The 18,164-nt window shown below is 36.0% G+C and overlaps 1 protein-coding gene across 1 annotated transcript; it reads left to right on the top strand.

The window, feature by feature from the left end:
- The first annotated feature begins 1,905 nt into the window (after nt 1–1,905).
- On the top strand, nt 1,906–4,215 carry LOC116342266 (ATP-dependent RNA helicase DDX25-like). Its single transcript, XM_031769775.1, has 8 exons — nt 1,906–1,971; nt 2,036–2,119; nt 2,182–2,512; nt 2,571–2,633; nt 2,702–2,803; nt 2,871–3,091; nt 3,165–3,782; nt 3,856–4,215. The coding sequence occupies exons 1-8, from the start codon at nt 1,906–1,908 to the stop codon at nt 4,213–4,215; spliced, it is 1,845 nt and encodes a 614-aa protein (XP_031625635.1).
- The last annotated feature ends 13,949 nt before the right edge of the window (nt 4,216–18,164 follow it).

Below are 18,164 nucleotides of genomic sequence, written 5' to 3'. Positions count from 1 at the left end.
ATACATGCTTTACTGAAACAGCTCTATTGTCAAATGTCTAATAGAGTACGACCAAAACTAAAGTACGTTTAATTCTAAACACCCTTTGAAAGGTAGCCGGTGAGCCTTTTAGCCCCATAGTTAATCGTTTCCATTGATATTGTATCCCCTGGACTGTGAATGCTGTATACTAGAGTGGTTCGATTTTGACATTTTTTCAAGAATCAAAAATCGTACCCCTATAACCTCTGTAGGAAGGTCATAGAAACATGACTATAACAAAGAATTCGAAAAAAAAAATGATTTTTGGTGATGCGCGGCTCCAGGTGGTTTTTGAAAAAAAACAAATTTTGATGAATTTTGAGCACTTTAAAATTTCAATAAAAAATGGTCCACCGGGAGTTTTTTGGCACGAGAAAGCCGAATCTGGCGTTAATTTTGCAATACAAATAATTTTCGACACTTTTTCCATGAAAAAATCACAAAAAATGTGGAATTTTGTGTTGAAGTTTGATGTTATTGCCTGTTTGATGTTGTAATGACATGAAACTTTGCACAGAATGTTTTTTCTGCAAAAAATAATATACCGAAAGTTTGAATAAATGGGAGATACACTTAATTTGTATTGATATTTATTCGTTGTCCTTTTTTGTCGGTTTTTTCTATGTCTCCTCTTTGTCAGGTCGTCTGTGGTTCAGTTTTACTTTTGACACTTTTATTTTCACTTTTTTAGTCACTTTTTGCGATTATTTTTGCCACTTTTTCAAGAACGCAGCGCCATAAATTGTAATGCTATTATTACAACTGAGATGTGAGTGGTAAGGAAATAAATACTGATTGATTCGCGAAAACTTGATTTATTAAGTGCATAAAGTGAAATATCGAGCGTTTTGAACTCACTTTCTTCACGTAATTTTGCAACTGTCAAATGAACTGTCTAATGTGTTTAATGTTGTGTTGATACGTCTAAGCGGAGAGTCGTTTCCAATGTCAGTAGTTGGGGCTCGTTGGTCGAATCGTAGTTAAATCGAATCTCGAGTGTGACTTCTATTCTCATTCGGTTGTTGTCCCAGGTCGGCCTCGCATTGTTTACGTCGAGCGAAATAAACAAAGAGGGTGAGTGAATTGAAAACGCTCGATGCCGTTGCATGCAAATGAACGCGAGGCGTAAACAAAAAACGCTCGATGTCCGTTCGCCACATTTGGACTCATGTTTGATTTTGAAAAAAAAACTATAAACCCAAAAACAGAAATTGTGTCCGGGACAGAAATACGATTTTTTTTTTGAAAATCACATTTAAAAAAAAAACGAACTCAAGTCCGGGACCTAGGGGTTGTACACCGCTTGCAAATGAAGAATATACAGCAACTCCACGATTCTCGCTATTCTTACAATTAAAGGTGTCACCGGACACGGACGGACAAAAAAAAACGTACTGTCACCCGTTCGTCCGTCCGAAAGTTTTTTAAAATGTTCGGATGTTCGTCCGGTGTTCGAAAAATTTTCCGGACAAATTTAATGTCCGACCGTTTGTCCGATATTTAATTTTTCGGCCGGACGATCGGACATTAAATTTGTCCGAAAAATTATTCGAACACTCGAACAATGGCTATTTTCGGACAATCAGACGAACATCAATAGATCGGACACATTTCGGACGGACGGACGGCCTTGTCAGTGCCCCTTTAGAGATAAAAAAAACTCAACTTGAAAATTATACAATGTAAAATATTGTGACACAGTCTGTGACAGTCTGTGTGGTATAGTATGTTCGAGTGAATGAAGCATGCGCATCTAGCAACACTTAGCTGTTTTAGTACTGTTGCAAAAGTCACATGTGACATTAAATAAATGAGTGTGCAATTTAAATTGTTGAACATTAAGTTATTGCTGCTATTAATTGATAAAAGTTTTATCATAAAACCATGACCGAAATCGCTGTTGAGCGACTTAATGAAGAAAGAAAGGCGTGGAGAAAAAGCCATCCATATGTAAGTAGTTTTTTTGTTTTCATTTCAATCGAAGTATGACATTTCTTAAAAAATATATTCGTAGGGCTTTGTTGCGCGTCCAACAAAGAATCAAGACGGAACTTTGAATTTTATGATGTGGGAATGCGCAGTACCAGGAAAAGCTGGGGTAATACAAATTGTTTTTAAACTGTGTATCGTTATATAAACTAACTAACTTCCTTTTTACAGACACCATGGGAAAAAGGGCTGTACAAATTAGAAATGGTTTCCGATAAAGACTACCCGATAACTCCACCACAGTGCATTTTTAATCCAGTCATTTTTCATCCCAACATTTTTCCATCTGGTTCGGTATATTTGCCTCTAATCAGGGACAAATGGGTCAACACAACCACAATCAAAGACATTTTGATTGCCATTCAAGACCTTTTGAATGATCCCGACATTGATATTGCAGCTCAGGCCGCTGCATATACTATTTATTGTTTAAACCGCGAACAATATAATGCACAAATTGAACTTCAAGCTGACGTATTAAATGCAATCGATTACAATGAAAGTAAGTAAAATGTGAATACATGAAATTAAAAACGTTTTATCATATTCAATGAATTTAGTTGCAGTTGGAATAAACGAGACACATGATTCAAAAGCAAAAGGTGCAATTGATGTCAATGAAGGTAGGTAACATACCATATTCAAATTGAAAATAAAAATGATTTTCAATGTTCAATAAATTTCATCGTAGTTCAAGGGAACGAAGAGTCCGATTCGAATACACAAGATGCATTAGGTAATCAAATCTCAAGTGCTAAACAACACTTGGAGTTGTTGGATGTCGTCGATGACCGTAAGTTATTATACATTCAAATTGAATATTTAAAAAAAATTGCAACGTTCTTCGGCTTTCGTTCTAGTTGAAAGGGGAGCGATTGGTGGCCGTGACGAAGAGAATAATCTGGTCGAATTGCAAAGTCAATTATTAAGTACATCGCAACACTTAAAATTGTTGGCAGGTATTGAATTGGTCAAACCGAAAAACAATATTTCATCATTCGAATGGGCCGATTTGGCAATTTCAAACGGAACCGAACGTGCTCTTATTGCAAACAAAATGAATCGGCCATCAGAATGCCAAGTAATGCATGAAATCAATGATAAATTTTAATATATGAAATGTTCAATTAATAGATTATGTTTATTATTTTCAGGTTCACGTGTTGACTGTTCTTTTCCAAAAAAAGGTTAATGTGGTCTTACAATGGCCGAGTGGTACAGGAAAAACCGTTGCAATGATCTTGGCGGCAATCGAAAGCCTTAACGCAGAGCATGCAACTGAACCACAGGTGTTGTGCTTCTGTGCAACGGCAGAATCAGTTTTTTATACAGCTGAAAAACTTGCTGCTTTATCGCGACATTTGAATTTCACATTTGGAAAAATTACACGTCAATTTCAGTCAGAAAATCTGCAAAAATGTCAAATTATTATCGGCACTACTCTCGAATTGCGCAAAAGAATTAAAGATATGGCATTACCGTGCCTAAAATTAATTTGTTTCGATGACGCAGATGTAACATTGGCACATTCTGACCTGACAGATGGAATTTTTCAAAAGACGCAAATTGCGTGTTTCTCCACAGTCTTATGTGTGTCTGTACATGGAAAGGTTCCGAGTCCAGTGGTAGTTTTCAACACACCATATCGAGACATTTTGAACAAAACGCCAGTTCAACATTTTTACTTGCAAATTGAAGATGACAACAAGCTTTGTTACTTAGAAAGTATAATAGCTTCAATGATTGAAGATAGATTGGTTGTATTTTGTCAGGTGATGATCATTTTTAAATTAAGAATTTTTACAAATAAATATATTCAACTTGATTCGATTCATCTCCTTTAAGAAAAAAGCAACCGTATTGTGGCTCCAAAGAAAATTACGACATATGATTGCCGCAGTCACGGGAGACATGGCACTGCAAACCAGACAAAATGAATTAAACTTGTTCCTGAAGGGTGAAAAAAATGTTTTGGTGACAACCAATTTATGCTCAAGAGCTCTTGATATGTTTGCGAACATTGTGATCAACTACGACATGCCAGAACATAATGGAACATTGGATACAAAGTCATATTTGCTGCGTATTGGACGAACTGGACGGTATTTCAAAAATGGAGTCGCTTTGACTTTTGTCAAACCTTCATACAATGATTTTACTGTGTCGATTAGCTCACACTATGGCGTTAAAGTTAATTCATTGTGAAATAACAATTTGATTTATTCTGTTACTCATTGAACTCATTATTATTATTATTATTATTGTTGACAAATAAACAGATTCCTATTTGAATTGAAAACAATTTGAAAATAGTTGACATTCTCTCAATCGCTAAAACATTTCAAAATGTGATAAATAAAATATTGTTTGGCTTAATTATATGATTTTCATGTCGTTGGTCTTCTGAAATTGATAATTGTTGAGCATCGAGTTCATCGTGAGATATAAAACTATCCAAAAATCTTACCTATTTGATAAGGACAATCAATTGACAATTTGTAAATATTTAAACTAAAGTTAAACAATTCAGCGATGATCCCATTTTTACCAATTTATTATGCTTTATTTATTTAAAAAACAATTACGTGCAAGAATTAAATTATTTACATTTTCAGGCTTAAGCATAGAGCGTTTGTCCGTTATTATATTTCCACTGGTGCTAAAATTTCTTTCAGAGCTTGCACTTGTAGCTGGTATACACTGTAATCAAACTAGATAGTTTATCATCTGGCTGTTCATTTCTCCGTAAACGTATTTCATTTTGTAATCGCTGCCTATCCAATGGTAAGTCGTAAACAGCTTCATAATTTTCAATTATTGCAGTTTGTAGTATTATACTAGTTACAGTGTGTCGTTTTAATGAAATTTTCAAATGCTTATTCATTCCACAATTCTTTATATATGATGACAAGGTTGATGCCTGGCCAACTATTTGTTTTACTCTCGTCTCTTCCAGCATATGCGTCACCAAATTATAAATCAAATGAGCGTAGCACGCTAATCTTTGAAATCCTGCTTTTATCAAACCATATCTTATATTAGCCCCTCGATCAGATAAAAATATCATATTTTTTTTAACATCCTCCTCTGAAATTCCATATTCGCCAAAACATTTCAGAATATGACCAACCAGAACTTCACCTATTTTTACAAAATGTAAATACAAGAGTCTTAAACTAAACAATGTTATATGTTACCATTTACCTGTCTTAACAGTGTCTGTAATTTCTGTTGTAGTTAGAACAAAACGATGATATTTCAAATCCTCTTTTTCTTTAATGCAGATATGTGCAATAATGGTTAAGTATGTGTTGTGTCTGTAATCATCAGTCCATGTATCAGTTGTGGCCGCCACGCCCCCAGATGTGATTGCACTTTTCATCAATACGCTGATATGTTCTCGATTTTTTGACGCTATATCAGCTACTGTGGCTTGGACGGTATTCCTAGTTGGCATAGCTGTTATTAAATCTTCTCTAGTTGCTTTTCGGTTACATTGTCCGAAATTCATACAAGCAACAGAAAGTTCCAATAAGCCTTGATTTGAAGAATATTAAATTAAATATGTACAATTTGTAATAAATCACAGAATCTAACATTTTTCATTGAAACATATTAGAATTTAATATTTCACCTTGAAATTGAACTGCAGAGAAAGGTCTCAAATCCAATGAGACAAATTTTGCTGCTGCTATCTTTAATTTCTCTTTATCCGATTGTTTTATAAATATCGTTTTATTATTATTATTGTCATTCCCAGCATAGCATGTATGCCGTAAGAGTTTGTTCGTATTGCCTTGCATATATGGATTATATATTATATTTGTGCATTCAGTACAGTAAACGAATGTATCAATTTTTTTCTTCATGTCATTTGTGTATACGTAGGCGACTATTTAAGTTTCTTCAATATGTATGTTTTAGTATTGCCCGATGCAAACCATTGTCATATTCGTTAAGTTTAACATTTTGTAGCATAAACGTTCTCAGAACGTTTTGTCATTCGATCGTTATTTGTATTGTTTACCGTAACATGTAAATTGCGTCTCAGCCAAAAAATGAATTTTACTCGTGAAAATTTTCGAGCGATTATTTTTTTCCACTTTCGATTGGGTGTATCACAACAACAGTGTTTTGATCAACTTCATTTGGCCTTTGGCGATGAAGTACCAAGTCTTCGGAAAATTTATAATTGGTACAACGAATTCAAGCGCGGTCGCCTATCGCTCATCGACGAGTTCCGCGAAGGTCGTCCAAAATCAGTTGTTGTACCAGAAAACATCGATGCTGTCAGAAATATGATAATGGAAGATCGTCATGTAACATATCACGAGATTGAGGCATCCCTGGACATTAGTGCGACCAGCGTATTTAAGATTTTACATGAACATTTAGCTGTCAGAAAGATTTGCTCTCGTTGGATACCACATAATTTGACAATCGCTCAAAAAAAGGCTCGTGTCGATTGGTGTAAACAAATGCTCAAGAAATTCAATCGTGGTGTTTCAAAATCCGTGTATTTTATCGTCACTGGTGGCGAATCATGGATCTACGCGTATGAGCCCGAAACTAAACAGCAGTCGACTGTATGGGTCTTTCAAAGTGAAGATAACCCAACAAAAGTTGTTCGAGCTCGAAGTGTTGCGAAGCAAATGGTCGCCTGTTTTTTCGCGATAAGTGGTCATGTGGCAACAGTTCCACTACAGGCTCGTAAGACCGTCAATTCTGATTGGTACACCACCATTTGTTTGCCCGAAGTGTTTGATGAAATAAGAAAAAACAACCGCCGTCGCAAAATAATTCTTCATCATGATAATGCGAGCTCTCACACATCTCATCAAACAGTCGATTATTTGACCGGTCAAAAGATCGATTTAATGGGTCATCCGCCGTACAGTCCTGATTTGGCACCCAACGATTTCTTTTTATTCCCGAGCGTGAAGAATAAACTGCGTGCTCAACGATTTTCATCGCCCGAAGAAGCAGTTGATGCGTTCAAAACACACGTTTTGGAGATATCACTTTCGGAGTGGCATGAATGCTATGACAAATGGTTCGAGCGAATGCAAAAGTGTATTGATCATCATGGCGAATATTTTGAAAAACAATAAAACCATTTTCGATGAAACCTCATTGTCTTATATATGTTTTTGAAAAAACTTAAATAGTGACCCTCGTATCTCATAAAATTGATTCCACACTGCAGAGATTTTTCGACCTTTTGCTTCTTTCTTTCGGATAATTAGATTGCCATTTTGCAAATTACTCTGAATTTCCAAAAATTTCTCCTCTGCAAAAACGAAATTCGTAAGATAAATATTACAATTCGTATCAGGAATTTCTAGGGGGTAGACACAATAGAGAATGAATGAATACCAATGAATTGTCATAATACCTATCTATTTTCAAATACGACAATTACTTACTTATTTGAAGATTACTTGTACTAAAAATGTGAATACCGTGATTACCAAATGTCAAATTGATATCGGTAATAAAGATTTCAAGTTTTTTCCATTTCGTTTTAACATTCACCATTTCGAAATTTATTTTAATTTTTTCTGTTTTCTTTCTGTCATTTTTATCAAAATTGTTTTTGCATTTATTAAACCAATTGAAATAATACACTTAATAGCGTTGAAAAAGTTTTTTTAATATTTGGAAGATAATATTCATATATGCACATTATAAGTTCTATCTACTGTGAGACGTTGCTGAATGCATTGACATTTCGTCTAAAACTGAGAATACCAAGAATACCAAGAATACCTTCAATTTCGGTGAATATCTCAAGTAATATTCCATGTGTCCACCCCCTAGAGGAATTTTACTCACGAAGCTCTTCATTGGAAATATGTGGCACATTTGTTGTTTTGTGTTGCAACCTTTCGATATTGTTACCGGCATCTTGCTCCAATTGTCGTCCAGTTTCAGAACCATTCGGTTCTTAAAATGTACAAAAAAAAAACAATCGCAATTTGCAAATATAATAATATTTTATATTCCAATGGAAAATTGAGGTTATGTTTTACCTATTTCAGCACATACAGTCGGAACGTTCTCAACATTTGGGACTTTAAAATTTAAACGTACAAAAAAAATCAATCACAATTTGTAAATATTGTTATGTTATTCCAATGGAAATTTGAGGTAATTTTTACCTATTTCAGCACCTACAGTTGAAACGTATGGTTCACCGTTGATGCAGCCATCATTTTTCATTCCAACGGAGATAACATTGATTGAAAACCAACCGTTGACCGTTTATTGGCTTTACTTCTACATATATTTAAGTATACGTATTACGTATATAAGTTCGTTGTGCGAAACTGTCAAAACACGATCAACAAACTTATATCTACATTGACAGTTTTATAAATGAACTTATTTATATTCATAAGCCGTACAACAATTAAAATAAATTTAGTTCTTGAATTTGATACCAATTATAACAAAAAATATTTAATTTCCAATGTTTTCAATAAATTAAAATTGCTTCATTAAATTGTTAAACCAATTTTAGTAAAAAACATCAAGTGTTTTATGCCAAAAACCAAATTCCACGATAGTAGATATTTAGACGAATCCGACTATCATTTACGAATCCGAAGCAAATGACGATTCCTAATACGAGAGTCCAACCCCTAGTCCGGGACACAAATTCTGAAAAGTCAGACTTAAATTCGCCGGACTTAAATTCGCCGGACTTAAATTCGCCGGACTCATTTACGTGATGCCGAAATTTCTACGAATTCGTAGTTAACTACACAGTAAGAAAATATCAGCCGACGCTATACGCAAAACCGACTGGTACGTGCGCTCATACGTTTTACAAAGAGTAACGAATCAGTCGAAAAATCGTATGGTCACTAGATGTAAAAGATTTAAAAACGTATGAGCGCACGTAGTTTGACAGCTGTCAGCAGAGACAGACGTGAAAAAAAAGCAATCGCTTAAGACGATGCAACATTTTGTGCGAAAAATTAAAATTTAAGCGGAAAACAAAAACCGACGAGCACAAAAGTTATATTTCCTTAAAGGAAAAGCCACGCTTCACGTAAATAAAGTGAAGATTAAAGCCAAAAGGCAAATTTAGTTAAAATCCCGTGTGTGAAAATTGTGATTGTGTTGTGTGTTTTTTGTGCCGGCAATCGTAACCTCACATTAAATTGTGGATTATTTTTGCGTCAATTTACACACACACCAATTACGGACTAGCACAAAATAAATATTTCCTTAAAGGAAAATTCACGCTTCACGTAAGTAGAGTGAAGATTAAAACCAAGAGGCTAATTTAGTGAAAATCTCGTGTGTAAAATTGTGATTGCGTTGTGTATTTTTTTTGTGCTGGCAATCGTAACCTCACATTAAATTGTGGATTATTTTTGCACCAATTTATATACACACCAATTACATACTAGCACAAAAGTCATATTTTCTTAAAAGAAAATTCACGTTTCACGTAAGTAGAGTGAAGATTAAAGCCAAGAGGTTAATTTAGTGAAAATCTCGTGTGTGAAAATTGTGATTGTGTGTGTATTTTTTGTGCCAGCGAACATAACCTCACATTAAATTGTGGATTATTTTTGCGCCAAATTTTTATACATACTAATTACAGCGCCATCTTTTGAGTTTTGTGCATGCGACATAACCCAACATTAAATTGTTGTTTATATCGCGCCAAAATTTAAACACCACCAATTAACAACGACATCTTTTGGTGAGATTAAAAGAAAAAATTATTCAAGAGCGCAAATACAGAATACTCACTTCACACGATTGATTTCTTTTCATCGCTATTTTTGGAAATTTAATTTGAATTGAATATAATTGTATTTTATACAATAAAACAAAACAATTCAAATTCAAATAAAATAAAAATACACAAACCAAAAATATGAGCGCGAATGAAAGCAAAATTACCGATACGATTACAATATCGGATGAAGAAAAATTGCTAGAATCTCCCAAGAGTGGCAACACTAGCACACCTACTTCTATATCAACATTGCGCCGGATTTCAAAACCCGAAAGCAGCAAAATTAGTTTGGAAGAATACCAAAACAGACAAGCCGCAATGAAATTCATTGCAGCGTCTGGTTCGACTTTGAGAAGTGTGCATACAAATGCACCAGCTAGCAGTACAACAAGTTTTGCAGCGGTGAGAGGCACACGTACCCAAACGGTCATAAATGCCAGCACTGGTTAAGTAAGAACCGTTTCGGTACAACAAAATACTTCACAAAGTATGAAAACTAACGTTGTTGCTCCGTCTAATGCCAAAAATAAGGGCAGAAAAAAATGGAACGTGAAGCAAAACACACATACACACAAAGTGCAAAACCTGCGACAAACACAAATACACCTGTGAATACAAATGATAACGCTCAACAGGAACAATTTAAACCACGTCGACGTGGCGGTCAGCGTTATCAAAAATCACAGGCAAACAAATTTAAATATGCAGAACTGCAAAACACACAAACAAGCCAATCAGAACGCTCCACACCACAAAACTTACCCAAAACCTCTACAATCACATCACAAGAGGTTGGTAACATTGAAACTCTAAAAAGAGGTCGTGTGGCAGGTGACACACCGCCTGACCTCGTTAGAGGGAGCAAGGTACAACGAAATGACTCGAAAGGTAGAGTACACACAACACCTCTGCAAGCGGAAGGGACGGCAAATGTTAAATCAATGCCAAAACAGACCGCAGCGAGTGTCGTTAGTGATGCAAACCTCTTAGTAGCCATTGTTGACATGCCAGTAAAAGATGTGGTGGTACCGTTCACTAAAGAAAAGCATGACCAAATCAGAACAATGATAAATGCTTTCTTGATGGCTCAATTAGAGAACCCGCAAGGAAATATTCACACGTTCACGGATGTTAAATACATACGTGGACACATTCGTGTACGTTGTTCGACACCAGCTGCCAGAACATGGCTTTCGAGTGCCTTACAATATGCACCGTCGAAATGGGAAGGCATGAAACTGGTGGTGGTTGATAACGATAAAATACCACATTACCACAACCACAAAAAGTTCTTGGTCATTTCACTCACTGTCCGTTTACGATTGAACAAGTGTGTGCAATGCTGAATCAAATGAATACAAGTGTCGATGTCACACGATGGACCATTCTAACCAGCAAAAATGAGAACAATATAGTTTCCATAGCTTTTGCGGTAGATAAAGATCAATATGCCATTTTAAAGGAGTGTGATTTTACTCTCTTCTTTGGTTTTGGCACAGTTGTGTTTAAGGACATCTCAAAACCAACCAAAGCTGCCGAAACCGAAGTGGAGATTGAGACCCCAAGCTCAAATGAAATGGACATTGAAGACACTGATACGACAGTTATTCATAACCCAAATACAGCTCAAACTCTGGATGAAAATTCACCAGAAACCTTTGTAAACCAAGCAAAACCAGAAGGCTATGCGGTGCAAGGGGAACATACCATGATGAGTGCCAGTGCTCAGCCTATGGAGCTTGATGCAAATGTAGCACCGGTGGATAATACTGTAAATCCAGGCGTAGATACGCTGGTAGGTGAGCCACACATGGAAGACAAATAGCAAATCGCAAAAACCAGTGAACATTCTGCATAAACAAACAAATAAATGCGAGTTCATTATACATAAATTAATCAAAATTCTCTGTTTCCAATATGCAACAGAATAACAAAATTTATGTAAAGCAAATAAATATGCACCATTGTATCGGAGCTACTTCATTAATAAGTAATAGCCTTTACAATGCGCAAACAAAAAAACAAAACCTAGTGGTGTTAATCCAAGAGCCCTGGATACAAAAGAACATAGTATCGGGGTTTGATGAAAATGTTGTAAATGTATACTACAACAGAATAAAAAACATAAGACCAAGGACCTGTATAGTGACGACTAAAGAACTGCAAGTACAAATGCTTCCGCAATTCAGTACAGGTGATATCACTACAGTCCAATTAAACATAAAGACAAATAGATCAAGCGAAGAGATTTTACTCAGCTCTGTCTATATGCCATATGAAGAAAAGATAAATATTCCTGATAAAAATGTACGCGAAACTATAGAGTTTTCGACAAGCAGTGGGCTGCCTATCATTATAGCCGCAGATTGTAATGCACACCATACAATATGGGGTAGTGCAGACATAAACTCGCGAGGCGAAAAATTGATAGAATATTTAGCAACCACTGACTTAGACATTGTAAACGAAGGAAACATACCCACATTCTCCAACAAGTTACGATGTGAAGTCCTGGATGTAACTTTTGCAACACAAGACTTCAAAAGTCGTATTAAAGATTGGAAGGTATCGGATGAAGAGACACTGTCGGATCACAAAGAGATTAACTTCTCTTTAGAAAACTATGAAAGTGAAACGACTCTGTTCAAAAACCCTAGAAACACAAATTGGGACACATTTATTAATGTTCTCAAGTTAGAACTCAAAACGCAGAAGCGCTTTTTGTTAATATTAATTCACCGGAAAAGCTGGATCGAGCAGTAAATAAACTGACGAAAAGTCTAAACACTGCTTTCCATATAGCTTGCCCAGGTAGAATAAAAAAACCAAAGAAAAATCACTGGTGGAACAATGAGCTACAGCAGCTCAAACTAGAAACGAGGAGACTGAATCGAATAGCAGAAGCTAGTAGAGGAACTCCGAACGAACAAAAATGCTTCCTTGCTTTGCGCAGAAGTAGAAATATATACACTAAAGAAATCAGACGGGCCAAATTTGACTCATGGGTAGAATTTTGCGAAAGTATAAAAGGCATAGACGCGATCTCGCGCTTGCAGAAAGTTCTTGCAAAAAATCCAAGCAAAGGCCCAGGAGTTCTCCGGAAACCAAACGGAGAATATTCTAAAACAGCTGAAGAAACAGCAAAAATATTACTGGACACACATTTCCCTGGTAACGAAGTTTATACTACAAAGTCAAGTAGGATAATTACAAATGAAATACCAGATGTAAGAAATGAGTTAACACCATCAATGGATGAAAAGATATGTAATATTATAACTAAAAACAAAGTAGAATGGGCGATACACTCATTTGAAAAATACAAATCACCAGGGTTTGATGAGATCTACCCAGTTATGCTGCAAAAAGCATGGCCATTTTTGGACCAACACTTGACTGATATTTACAGAGCTAGTGTTAGACTGGGCCACAGAGCTGTTATCGGCACCTGAGAAGTGCGGCACCCGACGAAGTTGGTGCGCTCTTTTTCAGTTGCCGCACCTCATCCCATGTAAATCTCAAGTGCCGCACTTGAATAATTTTTTTATTGTTTTAACATAAGAATATTGTAAAATAATTTTTAGAAAAAATATTTAGAATAATTTTTACGTTAAACACTGACATTTCTAATGTTGTGAATTTAACAACAATGCATTCAAAGAATTTTGTGAATTACCCAACACTGTAATTGTGAATATTTCAGTGAATGTTGCGTGCTACACTGTATGACAGTTCACAATGAGAACGTTTGTTGGACGATTCACAAAATTCGTTGACATAAAGACATTTTGCATGCATTGTTGTTAAATTCACAACATTAGAAATGCCAGTGTTCAACATAAAAATTATTCTAAATATTTTTTCTAAAAATCATTTTACAATATTTTTATGTTAAAACAATAAAAAAATTATTCAAGTGCGGCACTTGAGATTTATATGGAATGAAGTGCGGCACCTGAAAAAGAGCGCACCAACTTCGTCGGGTGCTGCACTACTCAGGTGCCGATAACAGCCCTGCTGGGCCATATACCGGAGAGGTGGCAAAAAGCCAAAGTAACATTTATTCCAAAGCCAGGAAAAGATGATTACTCTCTGCCAAAGTCATTCAGACCAATTAGTCTAACATCCGTGTTACTAAAAGGACTAGAAAGGCTCATAGACCGGTATATAAAGGATAATATTTTCGAATCAAATCACATTAACAAAAATCAACACGCTTTTCAAGAGGGTAAATCAACAGAGACGGCATTACATGAGCTAGTTTCGCAGATTGAGGACTCTCTCGAAAAGAAAGAATACCTCATCGCGACGTTTATGGATATTGCCGGCGCTTTTGATAATATCTCTTTTAATGCAATAAAAAATAACCTTGAAGTGTGCAATCTGGAGAAGCCAGTTGTACGATGGATAACTTCAATGTTAACGAACAGAACAATAACATACAACAATCAAAATCATAATGTCACTGTGAAAGCAACAAGAGGCACACCACAGGGCGGTGTACTCTCGCCAACATTATGGATTTTAGTCATGAACAGTCTGCTGCATCGTCTGCAAAACAACGGGATACAAGCCATTGGATATGCGGACGACCTAACGGTGATATGCAGAGGGAAATTCATGCATACATTATCTCAACAAGCAACTAAGATAGTGGAAAAATGGTGCAAAGAAGTAGGGTTGACGGTAAATCCCGACAAATCTGAACTGGTAATTTTCACCAATAAAAGACTTACCGATGGTTTCGCAAAACCAAAAATTTTCGGTAAAGAAATAGAAAGAAAGGAATACGTGAAGTATTTAGGTATTACACTTGATTCAAAGCTTAAATGGGGTAAACACATAGACAGTCGAATAAGCAAGTGTCTCAAGATTTTCTGGTGCTGCAGAAGTGCAATTGGGAAATCTTGGGGACTGACACCGAGAGGTATATCATTGATATATAATACGATTGTTAAACCCATGATAGCATACGGCTCATTCCTTTGGCATAACAGCACAAATAGTGAGTCAGTGAAAGCAAAGCTAAAACATGTACAGAGAGTAGCATGCTTGGCCATAACGGGGGCAATGAGCACAACCCCGCAAGCAGCATTAGAAGCTCTACTGAACATGCCACAACTGCACCACTATATCCAGATAGAAGCTAAAAACACAGCATACAGATTGCGCCAGTGCATAACTGAGTTCCAGCAGAGATATGCAAAACACACGTACATATTAAATGATCTATACACAAGGATTGGCACTCTAGGTGCTATTGATGATCATATCAAAACGGTATACAATTTTGAGAAAAAATTCAAAATTATCATACCAGATAAATCAGAATGGGAGAGCGGACGCACGAAGATAAACTACTATGCACAGGTTTACTTTACAGATGGTTCAGTAAAACCGGACGGTAGTGGCTTCGGGGCATTAAATGCGCGTAACCCTACCCTCACTTGCTTTCTATATCACCTGTATATTTTTTTTGAGCTTCACGTTCCGAGCGACATCTCTATGTGCTTGGCATTGAACTCGCGATCCAAACGAGCACCAAAGGCAATTAAAACATTTTTTTTTTTGGTGCGAAAAAGTCAAAAATGTCAACTGATTTTGTGTGAAGAAAAACCATGTGATATGCAACGTCCTCGCAGTTAATTTCGATGACACAACGTGCAAAGTAATTTCAATTTATTTTCCATCACAAATTCACCAAATACAAATAATAAATCGGTTTTTGTTCAATTTACACGGTATATCTTTATCGAGCGTAAAATGACAGACGTCAGAACAAATGATTCCGTATTCAAACTTCAAACAATTAACATTCTACACAAACTTTTTGTTCTAATTTTCATGAGCACATAGAGATGGCGCCATCATGCAGTTTTTACATTATTTGCCATTGTAAGTGATGGTAGGCGTAACCACTCCATCATAAAAGGCCACTGCGGTAGATATGCGAGTCCAAAACAGACCGAATTACTAGCTATACTTGCATGTTGCATTGATGCCATGTATAGTGACGAAAGCCAAATTTGCATTTATAGTGATAGTATAGGCGCGTTAAATGCGCTGAAGTGTTACGAAATAAATAGCAAATTGGTTCTGGACAGCGTACTACAGCTGAACAAATTGGCACACAGCAAAACAGTATCTCTAATATAGATAATATGGATACCTTCACACAAGGGCATCTATGGAAACGAGATAGCTGATAGAATTGCCAAATATGCGGCAATTGAAAATGTCGAAGGACCAGAACCTATGCTGGCAATCGACAGAAAGCTAATCAGGAAAGAAAATGAAAGATTTCTGACTAAACAAATAATAGAATCTTGGAATGCAAGTAGAATAGGCGAGCATACAAAATGCTTCCTTAGAACTGTAAATCCAAAGTTAACAGACCAGATTCTAGAAATGAACAAACAAAACACACGCATTGTCATAGGTCTGATCACAGGTCATTGCAAACTAAATGACCACTTGGCAAAATTGGGAATAAGAGATGACCCAGACTGTGACATGTGTGGTAGGTCAAGAGAAACAGCGAAACACTTTCTATGTGAATGTAGTGCCTTCGCTAGAATACGAAATATTTATTTCGGAAAGGATGTCACTCAAGCTAATGAGATTATAAAACTTAAGCTTGAAACAATAATAAAATTCTACAAGAAATGCAGCGAGACGTCATACCATATATCTCGCGCTTTCTAATTTTGAAACTACTATAGTACTGACCATGTTAGATCACAGTACAAATCAGGTTTACTGTAAAACACTATTAAGCGTACACAATGAGTCTTCACAACTCCCTGATTCGAAAAAAAAAAAAAAAAATCTGGTCCAAATTTTTGCACATTTCTTTTTCAGAGTTGTTTTAACAAAACCTTCCATGCTGTATGCAAAAAAAAAATAGATGAAATTAAAAGTTAGTTCACTTCTAATTTCTTTCACTCTTGTTCAAATATTTAATGAATTTTTTGTATTCGCGAAATTCAAATTTTATAATATTTTTAATATTGGATTCCAAAAATACGAGATTTATTGAGGTCCATTGTACACAAATGTATAGTTCGTGTGAGATTGAATGCACGGTTGCAAACTCAATTAATGGCCGATTTACCGGCTGATAGGACTCAAGTCGGTAAACCATTTATTAATACTGGAGTGGATTTTGCTGGACCATTTAGTATAAAACTGATTGGAAGAGAAATACACAAATGTTGGATTGCAATATTTATTTGTTTGTCACGGATATGACAACAGTGGCCTTCATCGCATGTTTATAGCCAGGAGAGGTTGTTGCGAAATAACTCCTTCGTCAGTACGAATAAGGAGTTGAAGAAAGCAATGGAGAAATGGTTGGATAAGGATACATTGGACCATTTACATTCCAAAGGAACGAATTGGAAGTTTATCACTCCAGCAGCACCACATCTAGGAGGGATTTATGAGGCGGCTGTAAAATCGATGAAGTTTCATCTAAAAAGGATTATTGGGATCAAAACCTTGTTGTACGAGAATTTCATCACATTGCTTGCTCAAATTGAAGCAATTTTGAATTCTAGACCATTATACCCACTGAAGGATGATCCAATGGATATGCAAGCTCTGACGCCCGGACATTTCCTGGTGGGAGAACCATTGATCTTACCACTACCATTCAGTATAGATCCAAAACCCACCACGGATAGGATAATATTGTGGAAGGATCGTCAAACCATGATCAAGCTGTGCAGAAAATTTGCATCCTACCAGTGTCACCGGATTAGATGAATAGAGGAGGATCCTGGGATTGTCATCGGAAAAGGATTCTTCTCAAAAAATTAGAGGTTTTGCCCGAACTTTATCGTAAGGCAACCCTTGCCATACAAGCAAAATGTCAAGCAGAAAATAGAATAAGTTTAGTATAGAGTAGATTGTAGAGAAGAACATGTGAATAAAGATAGGATTGGATTTGAGTTGGGTTTTTATTGATTTTCCTAACTATAAAAAAGACCATTGTAGTTTTATTTAATTATTTTTGATTCAAGCAGCACTGAACAGTTGTGCAACTAAGCCGACTAAGGATTACGTAAAATTAATGATTAAGAGAAAACTTATGAAATAGTTATTTGGAGAGCAGAATTGGACCGTCGAACGCATACACATATAAAAATGTGAAGCCGAGACGGGTACACTTCCCCCCACCAAGGGTAGAAATAATTTCTCCTCTGAGAAATTCGCTTAAGAGTAAGAAGGAAAAAGGTAATCGGAAAAATGTAGCAGCAGGGTACTTTTGGTAAATACCCACTCAATTGAATCATTTGCAAGTTATTGACAGATTTGTTTAATCAAACACTTGATCAACCATATGAAAAGCAAAGTACCAAGTAAACAACCTCCAATAAAAAACAGAATGTAT

Source organism: Contarinia nasturtii, unplaced genomic scaffold, assembly GCF_009176525.2.
Source record: "Contarinia nasturtii isolate CC-2019 unplaced genomic scaffold, AAFC_CNas_1.1 Cnas_scaffold_857, whole genome shotgun sequence".
NCBI lineage: Eukaryota > Metazoa > Arthropoda > Insecta > Diptera > Cecidomyiidae > Contarinia > Contarinia nasturtii.
This window is presented reverse-complemented; position numbering and strand designations above follow the sequence as displayed.

Coding starts and splice junctions, on each gene's coding strand:
- LOC116342266 (XM_031769775.1), top strand. CDS start 1,906: ATGACCGAAATCGCTGTTGAGCGACTTAATGAAGAAAGAAAGGCGTGG. Junction 2,513..2,570: donor TGCAATCGATTACAATGAAA/GTAAGTAAAATG, acceptor CAATGAATTTAG/TTGCAGTTGGAATAAACGAG. Junction 2,804..2,870: donor GTTGGATGTCGTCGATGACC/GTAAGTTATTAT, acceptor CTTTCGTTCTAG/TTGAAAGGGGAGCGATTGGT.